This window comes from Punica granatum, chromosome 4, assembly GCF_007655135.1.
Source record: "Punica granatum isolate Tunisia-2019 chromosome 4, ASM765513v2, whole genome shotgun sequence".
NCBI lineage: Eukaryota > Viridiplantae > Streptophyta > Magnoliopsida > Myrtales > Lythraceae > Punica > Punica granatum.
In genome coordinates this window covers 4,946,120-4,973,357 of record NC_045130.1, presented here as the reverse complement: position 1 = coordinate 4,973,357, position 27,238 = coordinate 4,946,120, and the positions used below count along the sequence as shown (strand labels likewise).

At 38.6% G+C, this 27,238-nt stretch overlaps 3 protein-coding genes and 1 pseudogene across 7 annotated transcripts; 1 reads left to right on the top strand and 3 right to left on the bottom strand.

Moving 5' to 3' along the window:
* Positions 1–6,030: 6,030 nt before the first annotated feature.
* Positions 6,031–7,254, bottom strand: LOC116205433 (secoisolariciresinol dehydrogenase-like). The gene is made up of 2 exons (XM_031538045.1): positions 7,126–7,254; positions 6,031–7,011 (listed from the first exon to the last, which is right to left on the bottom strand). The coding sequence occupies exons 1-2, from the start codon at positions 7,161–7,163 to the stop codon at positions 6,207–6,209; spliced, it is 843 nt and encodes a 280-aa protein (XP_031393905.1). The 5' UTR covers positions 7,164–7,254; the 3' UTR covers positions 6,031–6,206.
* A 4,566-nt stretch (positions 7,255–11,820) lies between these two features.
* Positions 11,821–13,162, bottom strand: LOC116202826 (secoisolariciresinol dehydrogenase-like). Its single transcript, XM_031534448.1, has 2 exons — positions 13,038–13,162; positions 11,821–12,856 (listed from the first exon to the last, which is right to left on the bottom strand). Exons 1-2 carry the CDS (start codon positions 13,076–13,078, stop codon positions 12,046–12,048), a joined length of 852 nt encoding a protein of 283 aa, XP_031390308.1. The 5' UTR covers positions 13,079–13,162; the 3' UTR covers positions 11,821–12,045.
* Positions 13,163–15,815: 2,653 nt separating this feature from the next.
* Positions 15,816–17,747, bottom strand: LOC116203151 (annotated as a pseudogene).
* Positions 17,748–22,230: 4,483 nt separating this feature from the next.
* On the top strand, positions 22,231–26,682 carry LOC116203761 (protein CHROMATIN REMODELING 35-like). 5 transcript variants are annotated; one of them, XM_031535672.1, is made up of 7 exons: positions 22,231–22,452; positions 22,675–22,769; positions 23,222–23,653; positions 23,740–23,901; positions 24,059–24,238; positions 24,502–26,264; positions 26,336–26,682. In XM_031535672.1, exons 3-7 carry the CDS (start codon positions 23,222–23,224, stop codon positions 26,337–26,339), a joined length of 2,541 nt encoding a protein of 846 aa, XP_031391532.1. In that variant the 5' UTR covers positions 22,231–22,452; positions 22,675–22,769; the 3' UTR covers positions 26,340–26,682. The 5 variants fall into 5 exon arrangements, with proteins under 5 accessions (XP_031391532.1, XP_031391531.1, XP_031391530.1 ...); XM_031535671.1 differs by having other exon boundaries at positions 22,231–22,482; XM_031535670.1 differs by having other exon boundaries at positions 22,231–22,540.
* The last annotated feature ends 556 nt before the right edge of the window (positions 26,683–27,238 follow it).

Here is a 27,238-nt window from a genome sequence, read left to right as displayed (position 1 = left end):
AATCAATAAAATAAAATTTATAAATCACCTCTCGGCAATGGGGTGCGGTGCTGATGGTGATAAAGCCCCTTTCATGTCAGAAATGATTGCTCTCGAAATGGTCTGCTGATCTGACAATGGTTGATGAAGAACAATTAATAAATGGAATTAAATTGCTAATAATCCGAATTTGAAGTGCCGAGCACTCTTGTATGGCACTTTTTGTAATTACATGAGAAAGTGTGGGCATTTAATACATAAGAGTCGGACTAGGTGCTCTTCCGCTCTCCGACAATATTCGTAGGAAAGCAGTAATTATTATGTTAATTGAAATATATATAATTTAATAAAGAGAAATTATTACCATTATATGAAGATTTCCGATAAGTTTTGCTGATATCAGATTAATATTATATATATATATATGAATAGTCCAACCGTATGATGTTGATGTCTGGATTGTGGGTATTTTGATAATGTAGCCTGTTATGCATACATAATTTTTTTTAATCCATATGTGTTGGTTTTGGTGGTTTTTCAAGTGGAAGGAGTGGCTAAAAATTAAGGAAAAATGTCACAAAAGGATAAAATTTATGATTTGAATAGTTTTATTCTTTAATAAATTGATATGAACTTGGCTTGAATTTATATTAAGGTCATTGTTTCGAATATTAGGCGGCACACATCCAATTTTTTTTTTAATTTCCATATTATTGTTTCTGCTTAATATCTTAATCCTAATAAGCATTAAATCTCATTGAACTAGGCATTTGTAGAATGGTAGTTAGGAAGAAGGAAAGCCATAACCTCATTAATTAATTACCTAATTAATTAATTATTTTTTCTTGGCAGATAATCATACACTAGACAAAAGACATTTGTATATGCGTGGGCTAGAATTATTAAGATGACAAAATGTTAATTACTATTGGAAATGATCACGTGCAACTTGTGCGGAATATGGAATTTCATTCCACCGGTTGCTCTACTTGGTAGGTTGTCCAAGCCTATCATTCTTTTACATTTTATTGAGTATATTGTTAATATTTCACAAATTGACTAAACTATAAATATAATTTTTAAATGAAGTCAGTACATAAACATATAATGATACAACTATGCCTTAATTAATAATGTGTATATAACAATTTCTTCAATAACAAATATACTATGTATATAAATTAGTATTTTCAACTCAATGAGACTATTAAGGTCAATACTAAATCGCATTAAAGCATCTTAAACTCGTAAAACAAAAACTAAATAGCAATAACAAAGTCCCTAAACGTATACCAATAATAGAGAAGTCCACAATTAACAAAATTAGGAAAGCATGTAACCATATCAACTTAAATTTTTTCAGAAGTCAGCCACAGGCACATTTTTTTTTTTCTCAAAAATCCCAGCTGGTCTGGTGGCAATGAAGAAATTCACAACTAAGAAAATCAAATGAGTAAAATCAATTGTGTATGGAATAAATTAATATTATGAATTAGTTAATGTTATGTTATTTTTTCTTTTTAAAAATTTTCATAGTTCAATTAATGTGGGGTTTAATTAATGTAGTGGGTTAATAAATATTAATTGTATAATAAATGAAAGTACTTAATTAATATTATGGGGTATGTGAAGGGTTGGACAATGAAGATATGAGAGTTTCAAAATTGGATCGACGACGTTAATTCTTCAACTCGTTTTACAATTATATATTATATATAGATAGATTGTGCCCATGAGCCCCTTATACAATTCCTAAAAAAAAAAGAAAAGATATTATATATTTATACCTCCAATAATTTAAAACTGTTTCTCCTGTATCATGCATGGATCAACTATATATATAAGGAACTTTGACTAACCAACCCCTCTTCTCCGTTTTTTTTTTTTAATGTACAAAAGATATTGATAGAATTAGTATAGCGAAATATAAATCTTAATATTTTATAAAGGAATTCGGATAATCTCACCACTAGCATCGAATTTGTGATATCTTAATTACTGAGCGTGACGTACATCACTACTCTACTCTCTTTTTTTCCCCTCTTGTCATTGTTTCTACAGTGATACAACATATAGATTGGACTTGTATATACAAGTACAAAGAATGATAATCATTTGTGAAAACTGCCGTCTGGATAAATAATTAAATATATTATATATTTACATTGATCCTGAAAGATTATTTCAGTCGAGCTTGCCGTGCCAACCCATGGCAGCATCGATCGCGCTCCTGACATGAATCCCAGTAGTGCGTGAGGTCAAAGGGAATTAGTTAATTCACCGAAATTAGACTTCAATTCAAGCTTAATTGGACCTCTGCCATATGTATTGGCAGGGGCGGGTAATTTGAATGTCTTTCTCTCGAGTAAGATTTTAAGTTCAAGTCTTATGAATAGAGTATCGAAAAAAATCCACAGCTGGTATGGTTTTATCTTTTTAAGGTAGAGCCGAGACCATTTGAGCCAACTTCCAAATAGAGATTGATTTTTCCCAACTAATCACCGGCCATCGAAGCCGGCCTTGCTTGCAATGTTGTTGTTGCCTTTGCAAGATTTCAGATGCGTGTGGGCGGGACAATCTCATCCCTTTCTGTTGCTTTGAGGTGAGTGTTATAGGTTTTAGTTCTCAAAGTTTGATCCGCATCTTCCCGCTTCTGCAGCGCCTCTGTGATTGCTCAGCTTAACTGAAAGAGGTAACATTTTTCATCATGGGGCTTCTCGTAAGTCTGTACACTCTTCAGGCTTTTGCCTGATGTATGGAAATTTCTCCTCTCCACTTGGCACCATTGTTCTTATGAATACAAACAACCATTTAGATCTCTATGATCTGAAAGCCCTAATTAGTCATCAGCTAACGGAAGATGGAAGGAGCTTCTTCACTATCACCCATTGCCAAGAGGTATAATTAATACTAGTTGTATATGAAACTCATGAAATTAATTATAAGTCCAAACATTTATACGTGAGATCTTCTTTTTCCCCCATCTTGCTACGTTCCCCATTTGAATTGAGGAAAAAATATTAAATAGTTGAGAGAATTTATTATAAAAAATTATTTGTAATAATATACAAGAAAAAGTATCAGAGAATTTGAAAAAAAATATAAAAAAGTAATGATTGTATTGTTTAATTGAGAGAAAAGTAAAATTAAAGTAAGTTAAATTTAATTTCGTAAACAACATCTAGTATTTGACTGATCTAAGATGATTACCAATGAAGTTGTACGAGTCGTCCAAATAATAATCCATTTCTTTCCTCTCTTGGATATTTGCTTGTACATTGTGTGTTAGTCTCACTTATTTTTTGTTTTCTGATCAAATAATCTGCCTTATAACGTACCAGCCGAGCTGTTCAGCCGAAAATTAATAATAATAATAATAATAGGTCAAAAAAAAAATCAGTCGAGCTAGCTCATCACTCGAACTATATTTCCAGATCAGAGCCGACAAATGGACGAAAATTAGTTTACATTTTGATCAAATATTCAATAAGTACTACTCATTCACTGTAAATAAGTAACAATCAATAAAAATACTTGTAAGTGAGAATTTATGAGCCCGTTATGAAATTAATTCTTCACTTTCAGACATTATTACATAACTAAATGGGTGAGTAATAGCCACCAAATATTTACTCTTACATGTTGACCAAGATTGGTCTACGGCCCCTCAGATGTTAGTCCAAAGGCTAAAAGCCAAAGCCAAAGGAGACAATCCCCAACAACCTCTTTGTCGAATACATATACACACGCACACAAGCACACACATATATATATATTGGTATACAGAAGTTGAACCGGCTTCAATTTAATTCATTTCGAGATGAATCAGTCTATTAAGTAATAAATTTTTTTCAATCAATTAAAGTTTTTTTCATCCATAGGACTCGAGTTTGAGACTTTTTTTTGTATGTATACTGATATTCAAAAGCTCATCGGTTCCAATTAATCCAACTCGAGTCAAATCGGCGCACTAAAAAATAAAATTCTCACAGCGTGAATTTTCTCCATCTAAGACTTGAGTCTAAGACTTTGCTTAAGAGGAATAAGCACAAAACCGCCCAAACTAACCCACGTTAGTTCTAAATTGTGAGAGACATTGTCCTTACAATTCCAAGGATTGAGTATTAAAGGTTATTTTCGATCCCAATAAGTGCGATTTTCGGGGTTTGAACTAGTGTTCTCTTACGAGGGTTGGAGCTGCTTACAACTCAACCAACACTTTGTTAGTAAACTCAAAACTTTATTTAGAGAAAATAAGTGTCGAACCCTTTGAGCCGATCCTTATTGATTTTTTCCCCAAATTTAGTCTACCATAAGCATTCATGACATTCTTCTAAAATCTTAACTAGATTAATTAATCTAAGGTTGGCATTACGAGGATCTTTTATTATAGGAAGGTTCCCGTTTGAGTCGCTCTACGAGAATGTCAAAATGTATGAATCATCCAGTTAATGCATTTCTTTCCTCATTTGGATATTTGCTTGCATATTGCACTAGTCTCAGTCTCATTTAATATGAGCTCTTTGATCAAATGGACTGGCTGAAAATATATAAGTGTGTGTTGGATCTAGCACTGGCTGGAGGTCAAAGTGGCTCTGTTGGAAAGAGCACAAGGCACGGCACGACATATGGCTCCTGGCATGATCGCCGATATCCATTAATTAAGAGCATATGAAATTAGTGATATTATCTGTGAACGAATTGACAAGCCGCCTCGAACCTGAAATAAATAAATGGACAGAAATTTGAATAACATATATACAAATCGAAGTATATTATCATAAATAAATGTAACTAAAAGAATATGTATATTACTAAATAGAAATTGTTAATATTACATTTAGATTTCGGATCAAATTGCTGATCCATAATATATTAAATATATGAATGGTACGTCAAATTAATATTGCGACGTTGAAATTTGATTGATAGGTATTTTAATGATGTTAAGTATAGTAGGTGTTAAGCATACGTTACATAGTTTTTTTTTTCTTTTGTGAACGCATACATAGATAATTGACATTTTTCCCTATAATTGAATAGATTATTATAATCTTTACATATATTTTTTTTTCTCCTCTGCAAATAAAATTTAACAAATTTCAGAGTATCTTATATTATATAAGGTCTGTAGGGCGTACCGGTGTTTCGTGTCCGCCAATCGCGGGGTTTATACGAGTATTTTTTTTTCATTCTAATCATATTTTAAACATTGATTTATTATGCAAGGCATTTTATTTTAAAATCTCTAGTTAAAGTAAAATCAATTTGTACCATTTTTCAAAATAAAAAAGAATTTTTCTAGAGAAATTGAAAAGGAATTTTTAATTCATAGCTAAAGTAATTGTTATAATAATTCAAGAAGTTAGAAACAAAGAAAAATGAGAGAGAGAACACGGAAATTTTTTATTTTGGTCATCGAGAGAAAACTGATTCAGTTAAAAAAAAAAAGGAAAGAAAGAAAGAGAGAGAAAATGGAGAGAGGAGATACGAAGGTGAGAGAGACTGAGAGAGAATAGTGGGAAAGTGATAAAAATGGAATGGGTCGCTGGGAAAAATAATAGTAAAATTACTATCAAATCCTTTTAGCTTTTTCTTAGTCTAATAACTCTTAATTTGAGTATTTATTTTGTATTGGATATAAGATGAAAAGTTATACCGACTACTTTATTCTTCCATTGTAATTGCACTGTATAAATAAATTATATGAAGATTCTTAATCAAGTTGATCTACTTTATGCGAAATTTTCATTGATCCTATAAACGATTGGGTTCATATTTAATTCAAAAATTTGAACTGATTGATTGCGGTACTTAATTTTAATAAATTTAGGTATTCTTTTCAATTTTCTAATATGAAAGTGACTCTTCACTTGTAACTGTGAATATCCACATTTATGTGACATCGTGTGATTTTGACTTAAGAAAAATGTATGTAAATCAATAATTATGATGTGAGATTTGTTGAGACGTGATTGATATACATTATTCGATAATGTGTATTTTCCAATTATTGCTCATCATCAAAGTCGTCCCCGCTCACATATGAACTTCCATCAACATATCCAGCTGATCGTAGCGTTTTTATTACACCATCTGAGAGTAATTGGTTTAATTAACAACAAAATACATGTGAAATATATAAGCGATGAAAATACAGCAGTGATGATTATTAATCCACGTTCTAAAACATCATCTTAGATTTTCGAATGCGACACGATTACTTGTCATGGAAGAAATCTCTTCATCGTCATTTTTAAAGAAACATTAGTGGTGCTGTAGCCCCCGTCCACCACCAAGTTCATCCCGCTCACGTACTTGGACTCGTCGCTCGCGAGATACAGAGCTGCCTCCGCTATATCATCGGCCTTTAGCACCGGCCCTATCAGGTTTGCTGATGCAGAGATCATTTCCTCGAACTTTTCCACGTCTAAGCCTTGCAATCCTTCCCTAGCCAATGGTGTGGCCACGCCGAAGGGAGATATACAATTAATTCTGATCCCGTATTGCCCCAACTCGACCCCTAGATTCTTGGCCAATCCGACGATAGCGTTCTTCGATGCCGTATACACGTGACAAGCCATACCATAGCTTACGGAAACAGCGCTTGCTGTGAACAAAATGCTTCCTCTTCTGGCCGGGGTCATGACTCTAGCAGCATGTTTGGCCGCCAGGAATGAGCCATACACATTAACATCAAAAACTCTCTTGAAGTTGTCATAATCAAAGGTCGAGATTCTTGGGTCGGAACTGCCAAGGATCCCTGCGTTGCTGAACATCACATCGAGCTTACCGTAATTCTTCACTGCGCTGTCCACCGCGTTCTTAACATCTGCCTCACTAGTAACGTCGCAGTGGATGTAGGAAACTGTATGGTTCTGGTCGGATTTGATATCCTCGCATATAGACTGCCCGAGCTGATCCTGAACATCGGCGATCATGACCTTGGCGCCGTGCCTAGCGAACAGCCTCGCAGTGCTCTCTCCGATGCCGCTGCCTCCACCAGTTATCAGAGCCACCTTGCCCTCCAACCTGTACTCGAACACATGCATACTCTTTTCAATACACGGTGCAAAATAAATGATTGATTCCATTTCCTATGGTAACTATGGGTATAATCAATCATGTAGAAAAGAGTAAAATTACCTCTTGGCAATGGGAACTAACAGAGAAGCCCCTTTCATTTCTCTGAGCTTGATTCGGGATATCGCAGGGACAATTATTATCAAATTTATGGCCAATACGGCTTAAGGACGATCACTTCATCGGCCTAAATATAAGAACTAATTTGAAAAAATATTGAATGTAGTAATTAGTAATCTAACTGATCTGAGGTAATACTTAATATAATATTGTAAAGAAGAAATCATTATTGCATATTATATGAAGATTTCGAATAAATTATATATATATATATATATATATTACGTATGATGAGAAATCGTCCAATGCGTTTCCCACATGTATTTAAAAATTGGCTCGTGCCCTTCTCGATGTTTGGCGTGTTGATTAATTAATTATGAGTTCCAAACAAAACCATTTTCTTGACTTAATTTTATCGAAGTTCTCTATGTCTTCTTCACAGTTCGCTTCAGCTTCAGAATTGCAATGCAAAAGGAGAGATACATATATTCTGTTAAGTCCAATCTAACGTTCGTCGACCCATCTCGACTGATGCCTAAGTTCTTGCAATGGCGTGCTTCGAGGCCACGTAGCTGTGAGAGGAATAGCCCAAGATAGATCAGGTGACAGGATCATCGAATTAATATCTACTGCTTAATTTTTCACGATCACGACCATAATTAAGTACCAATGTCTAATTAGAGTCGTAGCTTGAGTTTCAGGCGATCACGATCGACTTTCATATGCCGTGCCTATGGAGCGGTGTGGTGAGCTCCCCGATGCCTCTGGCCTCCAATTGCCTCGCAATTTGTGTACTCCCAACACACACTCTTTGACAGATTCCATTTCCCGTGCTATATTGCACATAATATATCAAACGATATAGTTAGACCTGTCGACTGCATCATCAAGTTATATATATATTTAGGATTAATTTCTTAAAAAAAAAGCAGGACCTTTGCTATTTTTTTTTAATTCTAACACGATATTTTTAAAATTGCACAGAAAAGTACAATTTATCGATTTAGTTATGCGTCCAGCACACTGTCATTTAACATGTCTATTTTAACTGTAACGATTGATATAGACTTAACGGTGTCGTGTTGTTGAAAAATCCATAGGCCTACTTGGACTTGGGCAGTCAACAACCCAAAAGCTTAATCCAATAGGTTATTGGACGTGTAATCTTATGCGTGCCACATGCCCTTAACTACTCACCCTCCCACGAGGTAGCTCACTGGGCTACAATGGAACGATTGGACTACGGGCCAACTACCACACTCAGGTAAGGGGTCCATTCGAGGCTCTGCACTGGACTACGAGTGCTCGTCTTATCACGAGCATATTGCCACACTCGAACCTGGGCTTGGCGTGGTGTGTGGGTTCCCGAAGACCATTATCTTGGACACTGATACCCTTTGTTGGAAAATTCATGGACCTACTTAGCAAGAACATGTACTATTATACTAAAAGATCTCGGGTTCAATTATAGTTAATGAAACTTCTGCATTTTCTTTTCATCTTGGCATGCCATGCAGGCTTTATATCATCCAAGTTTTAAAACGTAATTGATCTTTGAAAGACACAGTGTTAATCAAAAGCGGGTGCGGCGCAGTGGCGCACGCTCTCGCCTAATAACCAAGATGTTGTAGGTTTGATATTCAGTGGGGCTATCCGTGCCCCTTTATCAGCTATTAGTATTTTTCTTTCATTGAACTAGTCTCGTAGACTTTCTTTGTAATCGAAAAAAAAAAATTAAATACGTACTGATCAAGCAAAAAATTTCTTTGAAGTCATTCCAAGAGAAACATGTTAGTGGTGACGTAGCTCCGAGTCCGCCACCAAAGTCCATCCCCCACACGTACTCGGACTCTTCGCCTCAAGGAATTCGGGAGCTGCCTGCGTTATGTACATCTTCGGCCTTCAGCACCTCCCCTTCCATCTCACTTATGTTACATCTAGTCTAATGAAGATGCAAAGTGGATTTAGCCGAAAGCCCCCATCAACTGTAGGATCCAAATGTGTCATTGATCGCACATATTCCACCCCCCGAAATAACAAATTGGTATAGTAAACAACACAATGCATGTGATATCAGTGATAAAACTCAACAGTGATGATTATTCGTCCGATCCTGACCAGTCATCCATACTCTAAAATGCCATTGATTATGCAACACGAATAGTCGTCATGGAATAAACCTCTTGAAAGTCATCCCGAGAGAAACATTAGTGGCCGGTGCTGTAGCCCGCGTCCACAACCAAGTTCGTCCTGCTCACGTATTTGGACTCGTCGCTAGCGAGGTAGAGAGCCGCCTCTGCTACATTTCGGCCTTTAGAACATTCATTCAGATTCTTCCGGCCACATGGAGACCTATTTCCTCGAATTTTTCTGCCTCTATGCCACCCAATCCTACCCGACCCAATGGTGTGGCCACCCCAGCTGGAAGGAGCTATGCAGTTAACAACTTAACATTGATCCCGAATTGCCCCAACTCAACCCCTAGATTCTTGGGCAATCCGACAATAGCGTGCTTCGACGCTGTGTGCATGTGACATGCCATACCGTAGCTTATGGAAGCAACACTTGCCGTGAAGAGAATGCTCCCTCTTTTCGCCGGGGTCATGACTCTAGCAGCATGTTTGGCCACCAGGAATGCGCCGTACACATTAACATCGAAAACTCTCTTGAAGTTCTCATACAATCAATGAGTCGAGATTATCGGGGTTGAAATTGCCAAGGATCCCCGCGTTGCTGAGCGTTGTCGAGCTTTGTGGAAGAGTCTTCTTAATAGGTTTGGAGTTGTATAAAGGTGTTCAGAAGTGGGAGTCAGAGTTGTCTTGGGTTTACCTTCTTAAGGGCAGGGAGTTGGATTCTATTATTCTCCGTTTGTCTCGGACTCGTCATGTCTATCAATTATGGAAGGAAAGGAATTATCGAGTCTTCCATAAGAGGATCAGCTCCGTTTCGTCTTCATTTCAGTAGATTATGAGCCTTGTGAAGCTTCGAGTATGCTCCACTCCCAATCTAGAGGACAAGCTGAAGTGCTAAAATTTTTGAGTTTTGAGATTTGATGTAAATTTATTGCGGATAGTTGTTCTTGGATAAGTGTAACTTGTACAGTTTTTTCGTTAATGAGAAGGTTGCATCTCATATTAAAAAGAAGAAGAAGAAGATATGGATGGCATAAAAATTATTTTCAAAACAAAGTTGGTAGATATAAATATAAATTTGCATTATAATTTCTAAATTAAATTTTATGTAATTAATATGAATTAATGGATTATACATATTAATTTAGTTACAAAATTATTATTGAACTATTTAGCATACTCTAAAATTTACCAACGTAGATTTGTTCAAGCAGTTATGTGCTTGTTCTGCTTAAGTAAGGTCTCGGGTTCAAATCCTTGTGAATGCAGAAAATTCATACCGGAAGAGTTTTACCCCTTAGTGGGTCGACCCGGTTGGATTGGATTAGTCGAGGTCCAATTGGGCTTCCAAATATCATGGTTCACACCTAAAAAAACATACTCTAAATTTTAGCAAAAAATTGCGAAAAATTATTGTATGAAACTTCAATTAATAATAATTAAAAATATTATTGATCCTAATAAAAATTTGTCTTTCAAGATGAGAATATTTATAATATAAAAAAGAATATAAAAGATATATTAAAATGAACTCGTACAACCACGGGAAAAAAAACTAGTTAAATGATAAGGGGAAAGACTTTATTCACCAAAAAAGACTTCATTTCAACCTAAAGCGATTCATGTGGTTTGGTACTTTTCTCCTCAAGTAAAATTTCCATTTCGAGTATTGTGAATGGAGAATTAGAGAAAATTCATGATTAGGAAAGATTACCCCTTCAATTAAGGGCCAGGTCGTCTTGAACCTGAATTAGTGGGGAGCTATATTGAGCCAATTTCCAGGTTTCAAGTGGTAAGGAAAAGATTTAAAAAAAAACAGAGAGGAATTTTGAATAACATCAGCCAATATAATAATCTAAATATATTATTAATAAATGTAACTGAAAAAATATATTTATTAAAAGAAATTACTGATATTACATGAAGATTTCGAATCAAATTGCTGATCTAGAATAATATTAGATATATGAATCGTCCAATATTGCGACGTTGAAGTTTGGGATGGGGCGTAGGTATTTTAACATGTTTATAATATTGTAGGTGTTACGCATACATTTTTTTTGGGTGAATGCATAGATAGATTTAAAACATTTTCCCCTATGATTCTTTCTGCTTAATATATTATTGTAATCAATGTATATCTATTCCACTGCAAATAAAATTTAACAAAATTTAAGTCAGAAGAATTATAGAAGTTCAGTTGTGTGTACTCAAATCAAACACAGTCCTTATTGACACGCTGCACGGATAAATACATCACATCGATATAACATTATCTATGTAATCTCCATAGCTTATTACACTTCGAAAATATGTCAGAAGTTTTTTGGAAAATCGAGTTTTCCAACCAACTTTATGTTGGCATGTAAACTTGATAATGCTTTGAATGGAAGAAGTTTCTAGTGTCATCGGAAAACGATGAGTGCTTTGACTAGTGAAAGTTTCTAGGGTCATTGGATAGTGATGAATTAAATGGGAGATGTCATTAATGAAGTAACTAGAATCTTCTCTTGAGATATATAAATATGTAATATGATGAATTATATAAAGATGAGAAAAAGAAGAATATATCAGTAAAGTCTCTCTTTATTTCAACGTCCCCCTCTCCTCTTGTTTCTATTTCTCTTCTATACCATACATAGGGTAACACTTTAGACAACCTTAAAATCACACAATTATTTCTGGTAGTGCATGTTCTAACGAACGCGATACATTTAGTTAATAATTGATATGATATGACAGTGATTATCATTTTTTCCTCTCGTAGATCACAGACTAACATGAGCACTTCTCATGGAAATAATTCCTTCGTAGTGATTTTAAGGGCAACGTTGGTGGTGCTGTAGCCCCCGTCCACCACCAAGTTCATCCCGCTCACGTACTTGGACTCATCACTCGCAAGGTAGAGAGCAGCTTCGGCTATGTCATCGGCTTTCAGCACCGGCCCTTTCAGGTTTGCTGCCGCGAGGAATATTTCCTCGACCTTCTCCGCATCTACGCCGCCCATTGCATCTTTTAGCATTGGCGTGGCCACGGCGAAAGGAGATATGCAATTGACTCTGATCCCATATTGCCCCAACTCAACCCCGAGATTCTTGGTCAATCCGACAACAGCATGTTTCGATGCCAAGTACGTGTGGGAAGCAGCACCATAGGTTACAGAAACAACGCTCGACGAGAACAGAATGCTTCCTCGATTCGCCGGCATCATGACCCTAGCAGCATGTTTGGCCGCCAGGAATGCTCCATACACATTAACATCAAAAACTTTCTTAAACATCTCATAATCGATTGCCGAGATTCTAAGATCGTGATTGCCCGAGATCCCCGCATTGCTGAACATCACATCGAGCTTACCGTAGTTCTTGACTGCAGTGTCCACCGCATTCTGGACATCTACTTCGTTGGTGACGTCGCAATGAACATAACAAACTGCCTGATTCTGGTCGGTGAATTCGGTTATATCCCTGCAAACTGATATGCCGAGTTCATCTTGGACATCGGCAATCACGACCTTGGCTCCGTGCCCAGCAAACAGCCTCGCCGTGCTCTCTCCAATGCCGCTGGCTCCGCCAGTTATCAGAGCCACCTTGCCCTCCAACCTACGACTCAAGAGACACTCTTTATATATTATTTACAAATAAGCAAAAGAGTTTGACTGATTCTATTTCCTATGCTAATGTTTGGAAATCAATCACATGTCAAGACTGAGAGGATGTCATTCAAAAATCATTAAAAAAAAAAAGAACGATGTATCAAAAAAAAAAATTATAATGAATATACCTCTTCGCAGTGGGAGCTAAAAGAGAGGCCCCGTTATTCATCCCTGAGCGGCTTCACAATATATTGGAATTTTTTTTTTCCCTAAGAGACGAAAAGCTGCTAATTGTGAATTAAGGAGCTGGACTGAAGGATCTCACTTCATGATTGGCTTAAATAACGAAACAATTGTACGATAAACAGCCATTTTTTCGGTGTACTATTATTTTTTCGGTGTACATAGACAGCAATTTGATTTGACCGATCCAATGCAGACAATATGTTATGATAAATTGTCTAATCACCGAAAATATTGCTAAGATGTGTATGAAGATTACTCGTCAAGTTGCTCGCAAGAACATTAATTACATGGACCTTCCAATGCACATCCTCCCAGATGGATATTAATTTGTTTGCTATATATATAGATGGGTTACCCCAACAAAATGAAAACCATAATTGGAAAAGAAGGAGAAACGATACACTAACCGATTCAACCCTTATTTCTCTCGAGTAATGTCTCGAGTTCGAATTTTGTGAATTGAGAAAATTCTTTATTGGGATTGCTTTATCCCTTGGTGAACAAATCCGGCTCGAACTGAATTAGTCGGAGTCCGTTAAAATTTTCATATATCAAGATATATATATATATATATAAATAAAGAGAGAGGTATATAATATTTTTGGCCTTATACTATATGACATATATTGTTCACCATTCAAAGAGGATAAAAAATCACTGTAAATTGCACCTTTCTTTTCAACCAAAAAATAATGCACCTTTTTATTCACTAAAAAAAATGCACATTTTTTTAATAGAAAAAATAATGAATAAGAGTAAATGTGTGTGTATGTTATAGATTAATATCCATACTTACAATATCCCTCTTCGAATATATATTATTCACCATATATAAAGTCCATAACTACTGAGGTTTGAACTCGAAGCTCCAAATGTGCCATGGTTATGCATTATCTTCCATACACCGAATATAGGAATATTATCTTTTTTTTTTACTACAGCAACACTTGCTCTCGACATGAAACTAAAAGATCTTAGGTTCAATTATTGTTAATGAAACTTAAGTATTTTTTTTTTATCTTGGCATGCCATGCAGGCTTTATATCACCCAAGTTTAATTGAACTTTGAAAGACACAGTGTTAATCAAGAGCGGGTGCGACACAGTGACGCACGCTCTCGCCTAATAACCAAGATGTTGCAGTTTCGATACCCAGTGGGGCTATTCGTACCCCTTTATTAGCTATTAGTATTTTTCTTTTATTGAACTAGTCTCATAAATTTTCTTTGTAATCGAAAAAAAAAACATATTAAATACCTACTGATCATGCAAAAAATTTCTTTGAAGTCATTCCAAGAGAAACATGTTAGTGGTGACGTAGCTCCAAGTCCGCCACCAAAGTCCATCCCCCACACGTACTCGGACTCGTCGCCGGCAAGGAATTCGGGAGCTGCCTGCGTTATGTACATCTTCGGCCTTTAGCACCTCCCCTTCCATCTTACTTATATTACATCTAGTCTAATGAAGATGCAAAGCGGATTTAGCCGAAAGCCCCCATCAATTGTAGGATCCAAATCTTTCATTGATCGCATATATCCCACCCCCCGAATAACAAATTGGTATAGTAAACAACACGATGCATGTGATATCAGTGATAAAACTCAACAGTGATGATTATTCGTCCGATCCTGACCAGTCATCCACGCTCTAAAACGCCATTGATTATGCAACACGAATAGTCGTCATGGAATAAATCTCTTGAAAGTCATCCCGAGAGAAACATTAGTGGCCGGTGCTGTAGCCCGCGTCCACAACCGAGTTCGTCCCGCTCACGTACCTGGACTCGTCACTAGCGAGGTAGAGAGCTGCCTCTGCTACATTTTCGGCCTTTAGAACATTCATTCAGATTCGCCCGGCCCCATGGAGACCTATTTCCTCGAATTTTTCTGCCTCTATGCCACCCAATCGGGTACGACCCAATGGCGTGGCCACCCCAGCTGGAAGGAGCTATGCAGTCAACTTTGATCCTGAATTGCCCCAACTCAACCCGTAGATTCTTGGCCAATCCGACAATACGTGCTTCGACGCTGTGTGCATGTGACATGCCATACCGTAGCTTATGGTGGCAACACTTGCCGTGAAGAGAATGCTCCCTCTTTTCGCCGGGGTCATGACTGTAGCAGCGTGTTTGGCCGCCAGGAATGCGCCATACAGATTAACATCAAAAACTCTCTTGAAGTTCTCATAATCGGGTCCAGATTCTCGCGTCGAAACTGCCTAGGGATCCCCGCATTGCTGAACATCACTTCGAGCTTACTGTTAACTGCACTCGATTAAGTGACACTCGAGGTAGAACCTAACCCCAATGTGGACCATGGACCCTTCGCGACCATAAGTAGCCAAGTTTAGACTCGTAGCTTTAGATATACAGAGATTACTTGCTCCTGCTGTGATTAATGTCTTCCATATATGATTATTAATATCCCCAGTCCCTTGCAGTCTACCTTTCTTTCACAGCGCAGACAACAAAAAATGGTAGGGAAATTTTATCCGAAAGCCCATAATTTCGAGAAATTGAATCTTCCATCGGCACTTTCAACACTCGTCGAGTTTATTACACACTTCTGAGGAGTGAGGACAATATATTATGTTAACATAGTAATAGAGTACGGTGGTGACAGATGATTATCTACGATCATGATCTCGATCGGCACGGCACATCACATAGGTTCTAAAGCACCATCGATCTGTCTTTAAAAGTTGCAGCACGCAGATACTCAGTCATGGAAGAAATCTCTTCGGAGACATTTCAAAGGCAACGTTGATGGTGCTGTAGCCCCCGTCCACCACCAAGTTGAGCCCGCTCACTTTCTTCGACTCGTCGCTGGCTAGGTAGAGAGCTGCCTCAGCTACATCTTCGCCTTTCAGCACAGCTTCTTTCAGATTTGCCGCCGCATAGAATAATTCCTCAGTCGTTTCAACGTCTATGCCGCCCATTCCTTCCCTCAGCAATGACGTGGCCACGCCGAAAGGAGGTATGCAGTTAACTCGGATCCCATATTGCCCCAGCTCGACCCCTAGATTCTTGGTCAGTCCAACAATAGCGTGCTTTGACGCCGAGTATGTGTGTGAAACAAGACCGTGGATTACGGAAGCAATGCTCGAGGTGAACAGGATGCTTCCTTTGTTCGCAGGGATCATGACTTTAGCAGCATGTTTGGCCGCCAGGAATGCGCCATACACATTGATATCGAACATTCTCTTGAAGTCCACGTAGTCGTTGGCCGAGATCCAAGTATCGTTGTGGCCTGCGATCCCTGCATTGGCTAACATCACATCGAGCTTGCCCTACTTCTTGACTGCACCATCCACCGCGTTCTGAACATGTCTCCTTGGCGACATCGCAGTGGACTTAGGAACTTGCTTGGTTCTGGTAGGATCTGATTATGTCCTTGCAGACGGACAGGCCAAGCTCGTCTTGGACATCAGCAAGGACGACTTTCGCGCCGTGCCTGGCAAACATCCTCACGGTGCTCTCTCTGATTCCCCTTGCTCCACCGATAGGGGTGTGCACAGATATAGGTTAGAACCGGAACCGGTTGAAACCTATCCTAAGGTACTCGGTAGGTCTCCTTTTCAAGGGTAGGATCCGGGTAGAAGAGTTGGAGAATCGGTGAAATTCGGTTTCGATTCCGGTTCTAGCTAACTGAGTATCCAAAATCGAAACCGGAAATGGAATTGAGAACCACTCTTTTCTCTTTATTTTATATATATATATATATTATATTTATATTATATTATATCTTAAGTAAAATTAAAATAAAAAAGGAAAAATGAAGAACCCTGGAATTAAATCATCTCTTCTCTCTCCCTGATTCATATCACCCCCAAGTTGCCCCGCGACATCCCAATTGTTTGTCAAGCGTCCAACGACCAATCCTTTCTCCATCCCAATTGTTATTGCTCTTTGTTGATATGCTCCGAAGCCCCTCAAGGATGAAGACTACTTGTCCTTTTGCTCGAAAAGTCGCAGAACGACATGTTCTTAGAGTTCTCAGCTTTCTCTTTCGAGCAGAACTAAGGAAAAAAATACTATAAATTCCAAACCGGGTATTCGAAACCTGTGATATATAATACATATTCCGGATAGAGTCCGGTTCTGAGGTTTAGGAGGGTAGGGTCTGGATCCAAATTCTCGGAACCGATAGCGTATAGGGTAGAGTTCGGGTACCCACACACCCTATCCACCGGTCATGAGAGCCACCTTGCCCTCCAACCTGTAATTAAGAGCAAGGTGTGCATGCAAAAGATAATTTTACTCATTCCAGAGCAAGGTGTGCATGCAAAAGATAATTTTACTCATTTCATTTCCTATGGTAATTAATTAATTAATGTATAATCAATCAATCAACCACGTACAATTAGAATGATTAGAGACTTTCACCAAATAAAATAAAATAAATAAAAATGGGATAATAAAAAAAAAATTGAATTTACCTCTTGGCAATGGGAGATGGGGAATCCCCTTTCATCTCTATGAGCTTAGTTGGGGATTTTTCAGAATGAAGAACTTTTAATGGTGAATTGAGGAGGAAGAACAACTTCAGAGGCTCATATAACAGATTGAATAACCTTTCATCCCTATGAACCTTATATGTTTGGCAGCCGCAGGGGGCCCTCTGAGTTGGCAACCCTACGCACCAAGGATGGACAAAGGGGGGCATCCCTACAATTACTACGTTTAAACGAAATTTACATAATATTACTCAAATTGTAATGAAATTCCTTATAATTATCCCCCTTCCTAACTCAGGAAACACATCTTCCTATTAGTCTCTTCAAGGACTTCACCCCCGTTAGGGATGTAAGCAAAAACTGAAAACCCGGCCCTGCCCGAACCAAAAAAACTGAAACCCGAAAAACGTTTGTAAGTTTGGGCGGTTTTCCATTGCATATTCGGTTCTTGGTTTGGGTTTCGGGTCCGAGGATGAAACTCAACGGGAGTGGGACCAACCTGACTATACATATATATTTTATATATATTTATTATTTTACATGAAAAAAAAAAAATTCTAACCCTAATTTCAATTCTAGTCTCCTCTGAGTGATAATGTTTTGGTTAACTGAGTGATTAATATCGTGAAACTAAGTGTTTAACGTAGAGTAGATATTGTTTCTCATTTTCTTCTTTTTTCTTTCTTTTTGTTTTTCTTTTCTGAGGTTAACCCGAAAACCGACTTTATGATAGGCGGTTTTTATATATTCCATTTGGTTCTTGGGCGGGTTTCACACTTAATAAAACCCGACCCAGAAAATAGGACCCAACCCAAAAGGGAAAAGGTCCGACCCGCCTACTTACGCCCTTAGCCGCCGTTAGTCTAAATAAATCATGCGTCCACCTTTGCTATGGACTAATGCATGCTTGGCAGCATGCTTGGCGGCCAAGAAAGCGCCGCCCAGTAACATCAAAAACTCTCTTGTAGTTCTAGTATGATTCGATGGCCAAGATTCTCAGATCGATCGAGATCTCGGGCGTTTGCTGAACATCACGTCAAGCTTGCTGTGATTCTTGATTGCACTACCCACCGCAAGCGTTTTGGACATCTACCTCGCTACAAACAGACCGGCCAAGCTTATCTTGAATATCAGCGATCATGACTTTTGCAGTATGTACAGTGTCTAGCTAACAGCCTCGCAGTCACCGTTGGCTCCGTCAGTTATCAGAACCACCTTGCCCTCTTACCTGTGCTCAAACACTCTTTTTAACAAAATGGTGCAAAGAGAAATGGGTGTAGTGCAGTAGCTAACACTCTCGCCTGGTAATCTAAAGGTTTCAAGTTTGATTCTCATATGTGAGACTACATATGCTCCTTTTATTTAGATTTCATTTTTATTTCCTTGTACTAAACTATAAGCCTCCTATTGTAATCGAAAAAAACAAAATGATTCAAAAAAAGTCGATTATGATTTATTTCCCGTAGTAATAATACATGTATATATATACACATAAAAATCACGCATGAGCTAATATCAAGCCGGAAAATGTAATCTTCCCTTGACACACAGTCATTGATCAGTTATACCCCCATCGATTTTATTACAGGACCTTCAAAAGCAACCTGAGTACTCGTCATGGAAAAGATTTCATCAAGGTCACTCCTAGGGAAATATTTGGTGATGCGATTTCCCCCGTCCACCATCAAGTTCATCCCGCTCACGTCCCCGGACTCGTCGCTCGCGAGTCGCCCCCTCAACATCCTCGGCTTTCAGCAACGCCCCTTTTGGACCCCCGCTCCCACGGCACCTACCGCAGAAATATTTGGTGGCCTTTTCGGCCCCTTGCTGCCCAATCCTTTAAAATATTTAAAATGCATATAACCTCTCTTTAAAATATTTTAAAACGTCAAGCTTTATAACAAAAATCAAGCTTTTTTTTATTATTATTATAAATCCTTCTATAAGCATTTAATGCCTAATAGATATACCAATTATACTTTATATTAGGTCTTTTTGTCTCGTGCGTTGCACGGATTCGTTTTCATAAATGTCTATATTATTTTTTATTTTAATAATTTCCATTTTGAAACATTAATTTTCTTATAAAAATAATAATATTTTCAATTAGTAATTTTAATTTTTAAAAATAAAAATTTTCAATAATTTTTTAAATTAGAGTATTATAATAATAATAATAATCATAATAATAATTTGAAACATATTGTTTCAATTAATACGCATCACATATTTAAGTTAATTATTAATTAGATTTGTCACACATGTTAAGTTTTGTAATTAGACATATTTTTTCTTTTTCCAATTAATATGCATCATAAATTTAAGTTTATCTTTTAATATTATATTTATGAGCTAAAGTTCATAGTGCTATATCATAATTTTTTTTTCCTTTCACATGATCATAATTTTTTCTGTAAGTTATTTATATGTTCGATATAAATTTATTATAGTTATATCCTTTGCGTTGTGTACGTTCATTTTAACACGTTTATATGTCATTTCTTATAGCAATTATTCTAATTTTTCGAGTACATAATTGCTTTCTTAGCAAAATTAAAGATTTTCAATGATTAATTTAAAGCTTTATACAATATTGATTAATAAAATCATGTCAATTAGGAATGATTGAATAAATATTTTGCAATGGTCTTAATCGTTTGTATTAGACAGATTCTGATAGATACTCTCGCAAAATTGATGATACATTTTCTAAATATAAATTTTTATGACATCCTTATTTCATGTATTTAATTTTTATTTTTTTATAATTATTACAAATTCATACATTTAATAACAATCTTATAATATGGAAATTAGGGTAACATTCAAATAAATGCTTATGGCCCGTTTGGTTAGCCCTGAATGGGCTTTCAGATTTTGGCCCAATTCCATACTGAAAAGGCCATTCCGTAGTTTGGTTGCACAATATGTCAGAATGCTTATTCCTGATACCTCACCAATTCTGGATGGATGGGGAATGCCTTTTCCGAATGGATTAGTCCTCCGTCACCATTGCTGATGAGTTGGTTATATACAGGTCAATTTACACCATTGTCTTTTTATATTTATTAAACTTTTACCTGACTGCATTTCTCACCCAGTCGCTTTTCCCGCCGCCAGCCACCATCTTCGCCGCCGTTGCTTCTCCGACCATCCTCCACAATCTGCTTTCCCAATAGATCGGTGACCGATGAACCCAAATCCGATGAAAACCGGGTCGATCCTGAAATTTCTCGCAGTCCCCACCACCTTTCATAGGGGGGAATGCTCTACCCGATTTGAATCTTTCCATGCTCGTAGAACCCACAGCTTTGAACCGATTAAATTGCAGGAGGGCAGAGAGTGAGGTAGTGTGATCGTGTTCTTGTATCTATTCCAATTCTTCGTCCCATGCTACCGAACTATGGAAAACTATTTACTCCTTGCCCTATCTATTCTTCTCCAATTCCTTTCACTATCGATTCTATCCCCCGGTTAATCCCGTTCCATGCTACCAAACGTGCTATTGTCGTTAGTCTACTTATTTTCGAAACTAGCTCATTTTCTAATGAGTCAAGAAAATATTAAATTTTCATAAAACGGATTTAATATTATTAAATCATCTCTAATTAACTTTTTTACTAAATATTTTTATTTCATTAGTGATAGGTCATTTATTTGTTACGGTGAGTCAATTTTACTTATATATGAATATGAATATGGATTATGTATTATAAATTTTCCAATTCATTCCCGACATGGATAAATTTGGTTGTTAATAATCGATCGATCAATATGAACCATGTTTAGGAATACCAACGGGCTAGGTTAGGGTAGGTATTTGAATCCCTCGCCCTAGCATAGGTCAAGCCTCGCATGCCCGCTCATTTATCTGCTGCACGGGGCAGGTCGGGCCTGACATGTCCTGTTTCGTTAGCATTAAAAAAAAAAAACCCAAAATGCTTATTTAGACGATCCTGAAACCCCTACAATGAAATTAAAAGATAAACACAAATTTGTTGGTAGAAGAATACAATTAAAACCCAAAACTGAGTAAGGGAAATCAGCAACTAGATTACAATTCCGACCAAGAGATCGGCTTGGACTCGAGCAAGAGCAAGAGATCGGCTCGGACTCGAGCAAGAGCAACAGCTTCTTAACCAACTGGGAGAACAACAGCTCAGACTCGGGTTAGGTTATGTTTGGCTACAGTGAACAACAAACAATTCAATCTCGTGCATCCAAATTAGACTCAGTGACCAGTGAACACATGTATCGAATGCTATGACGGGATCGCAACATTGTAATGTGCTTAGCTTAACCGAAAGATGTTAACATCAGAGATATTCATGATAGTCCTCATTATCCATATCTTATAGGGAAATTAAATTGTACAATACCGTCTTTTATTCTTTTCACGTTGTGGAACAACTCGAAATAATTTCGTCATGTAACACAAGTTTTTATTTTTATTTTTTTTTACCCCACAGCATGCGGTCAGTAAACTTGAGGACTTAAAAAATGGACAAAATGTTGACATAACTTTTTTTTTTTTTTTTGGAGTTTTAGTGCTTATAGTAAACTCGTGGACTTAAAATAAATTAAATTAAAAACAAAAAGAAATATGAGGTGGCCGGTCGAATCGAAAACTCTTGACCGCATTATATTCACGGCATTCTGACGACCTATCTGATTCACGGTGACGTCCCCTTTGAGTAACTCTTGACTTGAAGAAATAATAAAAAGTCAAATAGCAAAGGGGGTTTTGAGCTCGTCTTTCTCCGACCGAAGCCTTTGCCGCCGGACCGTCTACCGATCTCCGGCAGCGTCGCCATTGCCGCTCGTCAGCATCTCTTTCGCCCCTAACATCCTCTCGATCGCCGTCAGGAACCTCCCACCGGACCGAAGCTCCCCAGCATTGCGAGTCAGTAGCCGCTTCCTACTGTACATTCAGGCACACTATCACTCTCCTCTCCTCTCCTCTCCTCTCCTATCTCCGTCCTCGAGGAGATGTAAGTCTCTCGTGCTCCGATTAGCTCCTCCGGATCATTGTCGTCTCGGGTTATCTCGACCGATTCCGCTCTTCTCGTCGGAATGACATCTCTTTGCGCATAATTTTTCATTTTCCGGTCTCCTTATGCTTCAGATAACGACGATTGCAACAGAGTCACCTCTATCTTGAGCTTCTTCATCTCAAGCTTCTGTCTCTTCAGCCTTCTGCCAGCCTGCATCTTGAAAAAGGTATGACCCTAATTTCAGTTTCTGAGCAGGTGCATGTACGTGAATGCTATGTGTGCACATGCACATTGGTTGATTTGTTGTGAGGAACGTGGAAAACACAGGGCAGGAAAATGGTGTGTATTGCTTCTGCTTAGGTATATATCAATCTTGCAAGTGTTCGGCTTTTGTTTTCCTATTCTCCAATAGTAAAGGGTTGCTGTCTTATGGGTGCTTCGCAAACCGCTGGGTAAAGATTCATGGAAGAATGTGAAATTCTTGATTTTACTGAGTACTACCTTCTGTGAAAGGAATTTTGTTGAAGCTCGTTTTATACTTTCTGTCTTAACAGTCCAGCATTGTTGAGGGGGTTCTGTTGGATGTTATATGTGAAACTATCTGATATTTCTTTTCTGTTTGTTTGTTGCTAAAATGAAACTCAGTTATGTAGTCTCAATTTGAAATTTTGATTACAGATGTCTTCGTTGACACGGAAAAGATCCAGTGCTGCCACCGACTATTCCGACCCATTTGCCATTGGACACATGTTGCATGAGCTGGATTGGGGCAAATATGGTAGTGTCACCAAGGACATAGAAGCGCTGATTGCCAGAAAGATACAGCGCTTAGGACCTTTGATGATGATGCATCCGAACCCTCCAAAGCCTTCGGTCGGTTCAGAGTCAAGCCCGGATTACGACGACTTACAAACCCCCTCTCATGGGGGACGGAAGAATGCCGTTGATTTGGAGGAGAAGGGAGCAATTAATGATGCTTCAGCAGCAGTACAAACTGTTCTGATTCTGGATTCAGATGAGGAGGATGAGAAGGATTTGAAGCCTTCATATCCTTTTGAGGAGATCTTATTGCCGAAACCCATCGGGCTAGTTCTCACTGGGGAGAATAGGGTAAGTTGGATCAGTAGTGACGAATAAAGATGCATTCTGTTATTTAACATAGGCCGAGCTTATCCATTTCTTCAACTACAATACAGGGTAAAGATCGCAGGAGATTGCCTCGAGAAGAAGGTGAAAGTGAACGGAAAAAAGACACGGGTGAATATGTAGGCGTGGAGGACGATGGAGATGAATTGCTTGAAGATGATGGATTTGGTGATATTTGGAAGGAGATGAATATGGCTCTAGAAATCTCAAAGGTACATATATGAGGACTATGAAGACTTTGCTTTCGTTTATTAGCTCTATGAATTATTTCTATTAATCATTTTCATAAATCTTTTAGAAAAATTTCCAATTTAATGGGATCAACTATCTGTGGAATATTAGTTTTCATAATCTAATTTTGCTTTTCAGGATGTTGCTGAAGATTCTTCACATGATGATTATATGAGTGAAGATGAGGAAGAAGATGAGGAAGAGGATGAGCAATGTGATCATTCTTTTGTCTTGAAGGATGATATAGGTTATGTTTGCCGTGTTTGTGGGGTCATAGATAGAAGAATCGAAACCATAGTTGAGATCCAGTACCATAAGGTAAAGATCTTCTCAAGTGCATTTTTTAAGTCCTGTCAGTGAGTCTTTTGTGGCTTGTAAAATCTCGAAGCTATTATGTTATATTGATCTTATGGCCTCAGTCCGCCATGTTTTTTCTGATTTTGTGGCTTCTTTCCCAAATGCCTAGCCTAGGCATCGGTTGGGAGTTTTTGTCTTGATGCTGGTCATGGGAGATCCAACATCAGCACGTCTTTTTTTCAGTCTGTTTAGTATTTCTGAGGTGCCCTTTTTTCCAACTCTAGGCTAAGAGGAGCACGCGAACCTACATCTCTGATTCTCGAAGTGTCAAAGACCGCGATCTTAGTGGTATATTTGGAGTCAAGCTTTCCGTGAATGAGCTGGAAGTCACCGATATAGCTGCTCACCCGAGACACATGAAGCAGATGAAGCCTCACCAGGTGGAGGGCTTCAACTTTCTAGTAAGCAACTTGGTGAGTGAGAATCCTGGTGGCTGCATTTTGGCCCATGCTCCTGGTTCAGGGAAGACTTTCATGATAATCAGCTTCATGCAGAGCTTTCTGGCCAAGTACCCAGATGCTAGACCTCTTGTTGTGCTCCCAAAGGGTATCCTAGCTACGTGGAAGAAGGAGTTCCAGACATGGCAAGTGGAGGACCTCCCTCTTTTAGATTTCTACACGAAGAAAGCCGATAAGCGTTTTCAACAGCTGGACATTCTGAAACAGTGGGATGAGCAGAAGAGCATCCTCTTCCTTGGCTACAAGCAGTTTTCAACCATTGTCTGTGATTCTGGGATCAGTGACACCTCCAAATGCTGCCAAAAGATTCTTCTTGAAAGGCCCACGATTCTCATCCTCGACGAAGGGCACACTCCTCGTAATGAGAACACAGATGTGTTGCAATCCCTCGCGAAGGTCCAGACCAAGAGGAAGGTTGTGCTCTCTGGGACCCTCTACCAGAACCATGTGAAGGAGGTATTCAACATACTGAACCTCGTCCGTCCAAAGTTTCTTAGGATGGACAGCTCCAAGGCAATTGTCAGGCGAATAATGAGCAGGGTGGACATGCAAGGGCGCGGAGCGATGAGGAAGCAGTCCAAGACAGGGGCTGATGCTGCATTCTATGATTTAGTGGAGCACACACTCCAGAAGGATATGGACTTGGATCGAAAGGCGACAGTGATACAGGATCTCCGTGAGATGACAAAAAAGGTCCTCCACTACTACAAGGGAGATTTCCTGGATGAACTGCCTGGACTCGTGGACTTCACTGTGGTCCTCAACCTCAGCGGGCTACAGAAGCAGGAGGTAAAGAAGCTCAAGCAGTTGGCCCGAAAGTTCAAGATAACAGCCCAGGGGAGTGCAGTATACCTGCACCCTGCCCTCCACTCAGCCGATGATACTTCTGTGAGGAGTGATGCCGAGATGGACGAGCTTTTAGGGAAGATCAATGTGAGGCAGGGTGTCAAGGCTAAGTTCTTCTTGAGTATGCTTAAGCTGTGCGAGTCTGCTGGAGAGAAGCTCCTCGTGTTCAGTCAATACCTCACACCTCTGAAGTTCTTGGAGAGATTGGTGGTAAAAGAGAGAGGGTGGTGCTTGGGGAAGGAAGTCTTTGTGATATCCGGGGAAACGAATGCTGAGCTCCGAGAATGGTCAATGGAACGATTCAACAATTCTCCCGATGCCAGAGTCTTCTTTGGCTCCATCAAGGCTTGTGGAGAGGGGATTTCTTTGGTTGGAGCTTCGCGAATTATTATTCTTGATGTTCACCTCAACCCTTCGGTGACCCGCCAAGCTATAGGCCGAGCTTTCCGGCCTGGGCAAAAGAAGAAGGTCTATGCCTATAGACTAGTCGCAGCTGATTCACCCGAGGAGGACGACCACAGCACATGCTTCAAGAAGGAGAAGATCTCAAAGATGTGGTTTGAGTGGAATGAGCATTGCGGGTCTCGAGAGTTCGAGGTTGACCCTGTTGAGGTGGCTGAGTGCGGCGACGAATTCCTCGAGATCCCGATGCTGAGGGAAGATGTGAAAGCTTTGTACAAAAGGTCAGTCACTTTATTTCTTTGCGGCCCTCTGCCCCTCCCACTTCCTAACTTCGTCATGTTCTAACTTTCAGGTGAGCTTCCGGAGTCAAAACAGTTCGCACCCTTCTTGATAATCAACCTTTTACCGGCTCGTTTTCCTTCAGACTCTACGAATTTTTACTGGTTTGTAGTGATAACTGGATCAGCTTACAATGGCTTCTTGAAATGTAAGATTCTGGCTCTCCTTTTAGATGTTCGGCCACAAACTGTTATTGTGCTCCCTTGGTATCGCCAATCCCCAGCTGTTATCGTCATTTTGGTCATCTTCTAATATCGTACTGTACATATCGTATTAAGACAGTTGTTGGCTTCCCTTCTGGACAGTGTACAGTTGAACAGCAACATGGATGGAAGATGGAAGTCGAAATTCTGCTGAAAATCTCTTCCCTTAACCTCTTTCCATCTCTGTGTTTTCATTCAGGGCTTTGAATTTGGAGTTTCTATTACTGAAGATGATACATATTTTACCTTTTTCGATCTGTTACAGGTTAAATATTTCAAACTTTCGCTGTTTAACCTAAACTCTACTGTTTCCTCGATACAATCCATGCCCAAAGTTTCGGCATAAATCGCATAGGCTACATATATGTATCTGATCTCATCTTTAATTCCTAAACATTAACCTTCCCAAATGGAGCTTCCATATGCGATGACTCGAGTCATCCCGTGTTTCCTCGAGAAAACTACACTATCTTCAGTTCGCACTCCTCGTCTTTCCGATGTTTCAAAGCATCTTCTGAGGCCACAAAATCATCCAGCAACTGTTGGCTGGTACTGAGCCTGCGGTGCTTATTCCGATGATTGCTGATGACCTCGAATTTTGTCACCTCGTCCAAATAGAATAGCCTATGTTTCCATTGGAATTTATAAACCTTGCAATCTGGACAAACCCACATGATATACATAATTCCAGAGACCTTACGCTACTCTTTTGA

Coding starts and splice junctions, on each gene's coding strand:
- LOC116205433 (XM_031538045.1), bottom strand. CDS start 7,163: ATGAAAGGGGCTTCTCTGTTAGTTCCCATTGCCAAGAG. Junction 7,012..7,125: donor TTAGTTCCCATTGCCAAGAG/GTAATTTTACTC, acceptor GTTCGAGTACAG/GTTGGAGGGCAAGGTGGCTC.
- LOC116202826 (XM_031534448.1), bottom strand. CDS start 13,078: ATGAATAACGGGGCCTCTCTTTTAGCTCCCACTGCGAAGAG. Junction 12,857..13,037: donor TTAGCTCCCACTGCGAAGAG/GTATATTCATTA, acceptor CTTGAGTCGTAG/GTTGGAGGGCAAGGTGGCTC.
- LOC116203761 (XM_031535672.1), top strand. CDS start 23,222: ATGTCTTCGTTGACACGGAAAAGATCCAGTGCTGCCACCGACTATTCC. Junction 23,654..23,739: donor TTCTCACTGGGGAGAATAGG/GTAAGTTGGATC, acceptor ACTACAATACAG/GGTAAAGATCGCAGGAGATT. Junction 24,239..24,501: donor TTGAGATCCAGTACCATAAG/GTAAAGATCTTC, acceptor TTCCAACTCTAG/GCTAAGAGGAGCACGCGAAC.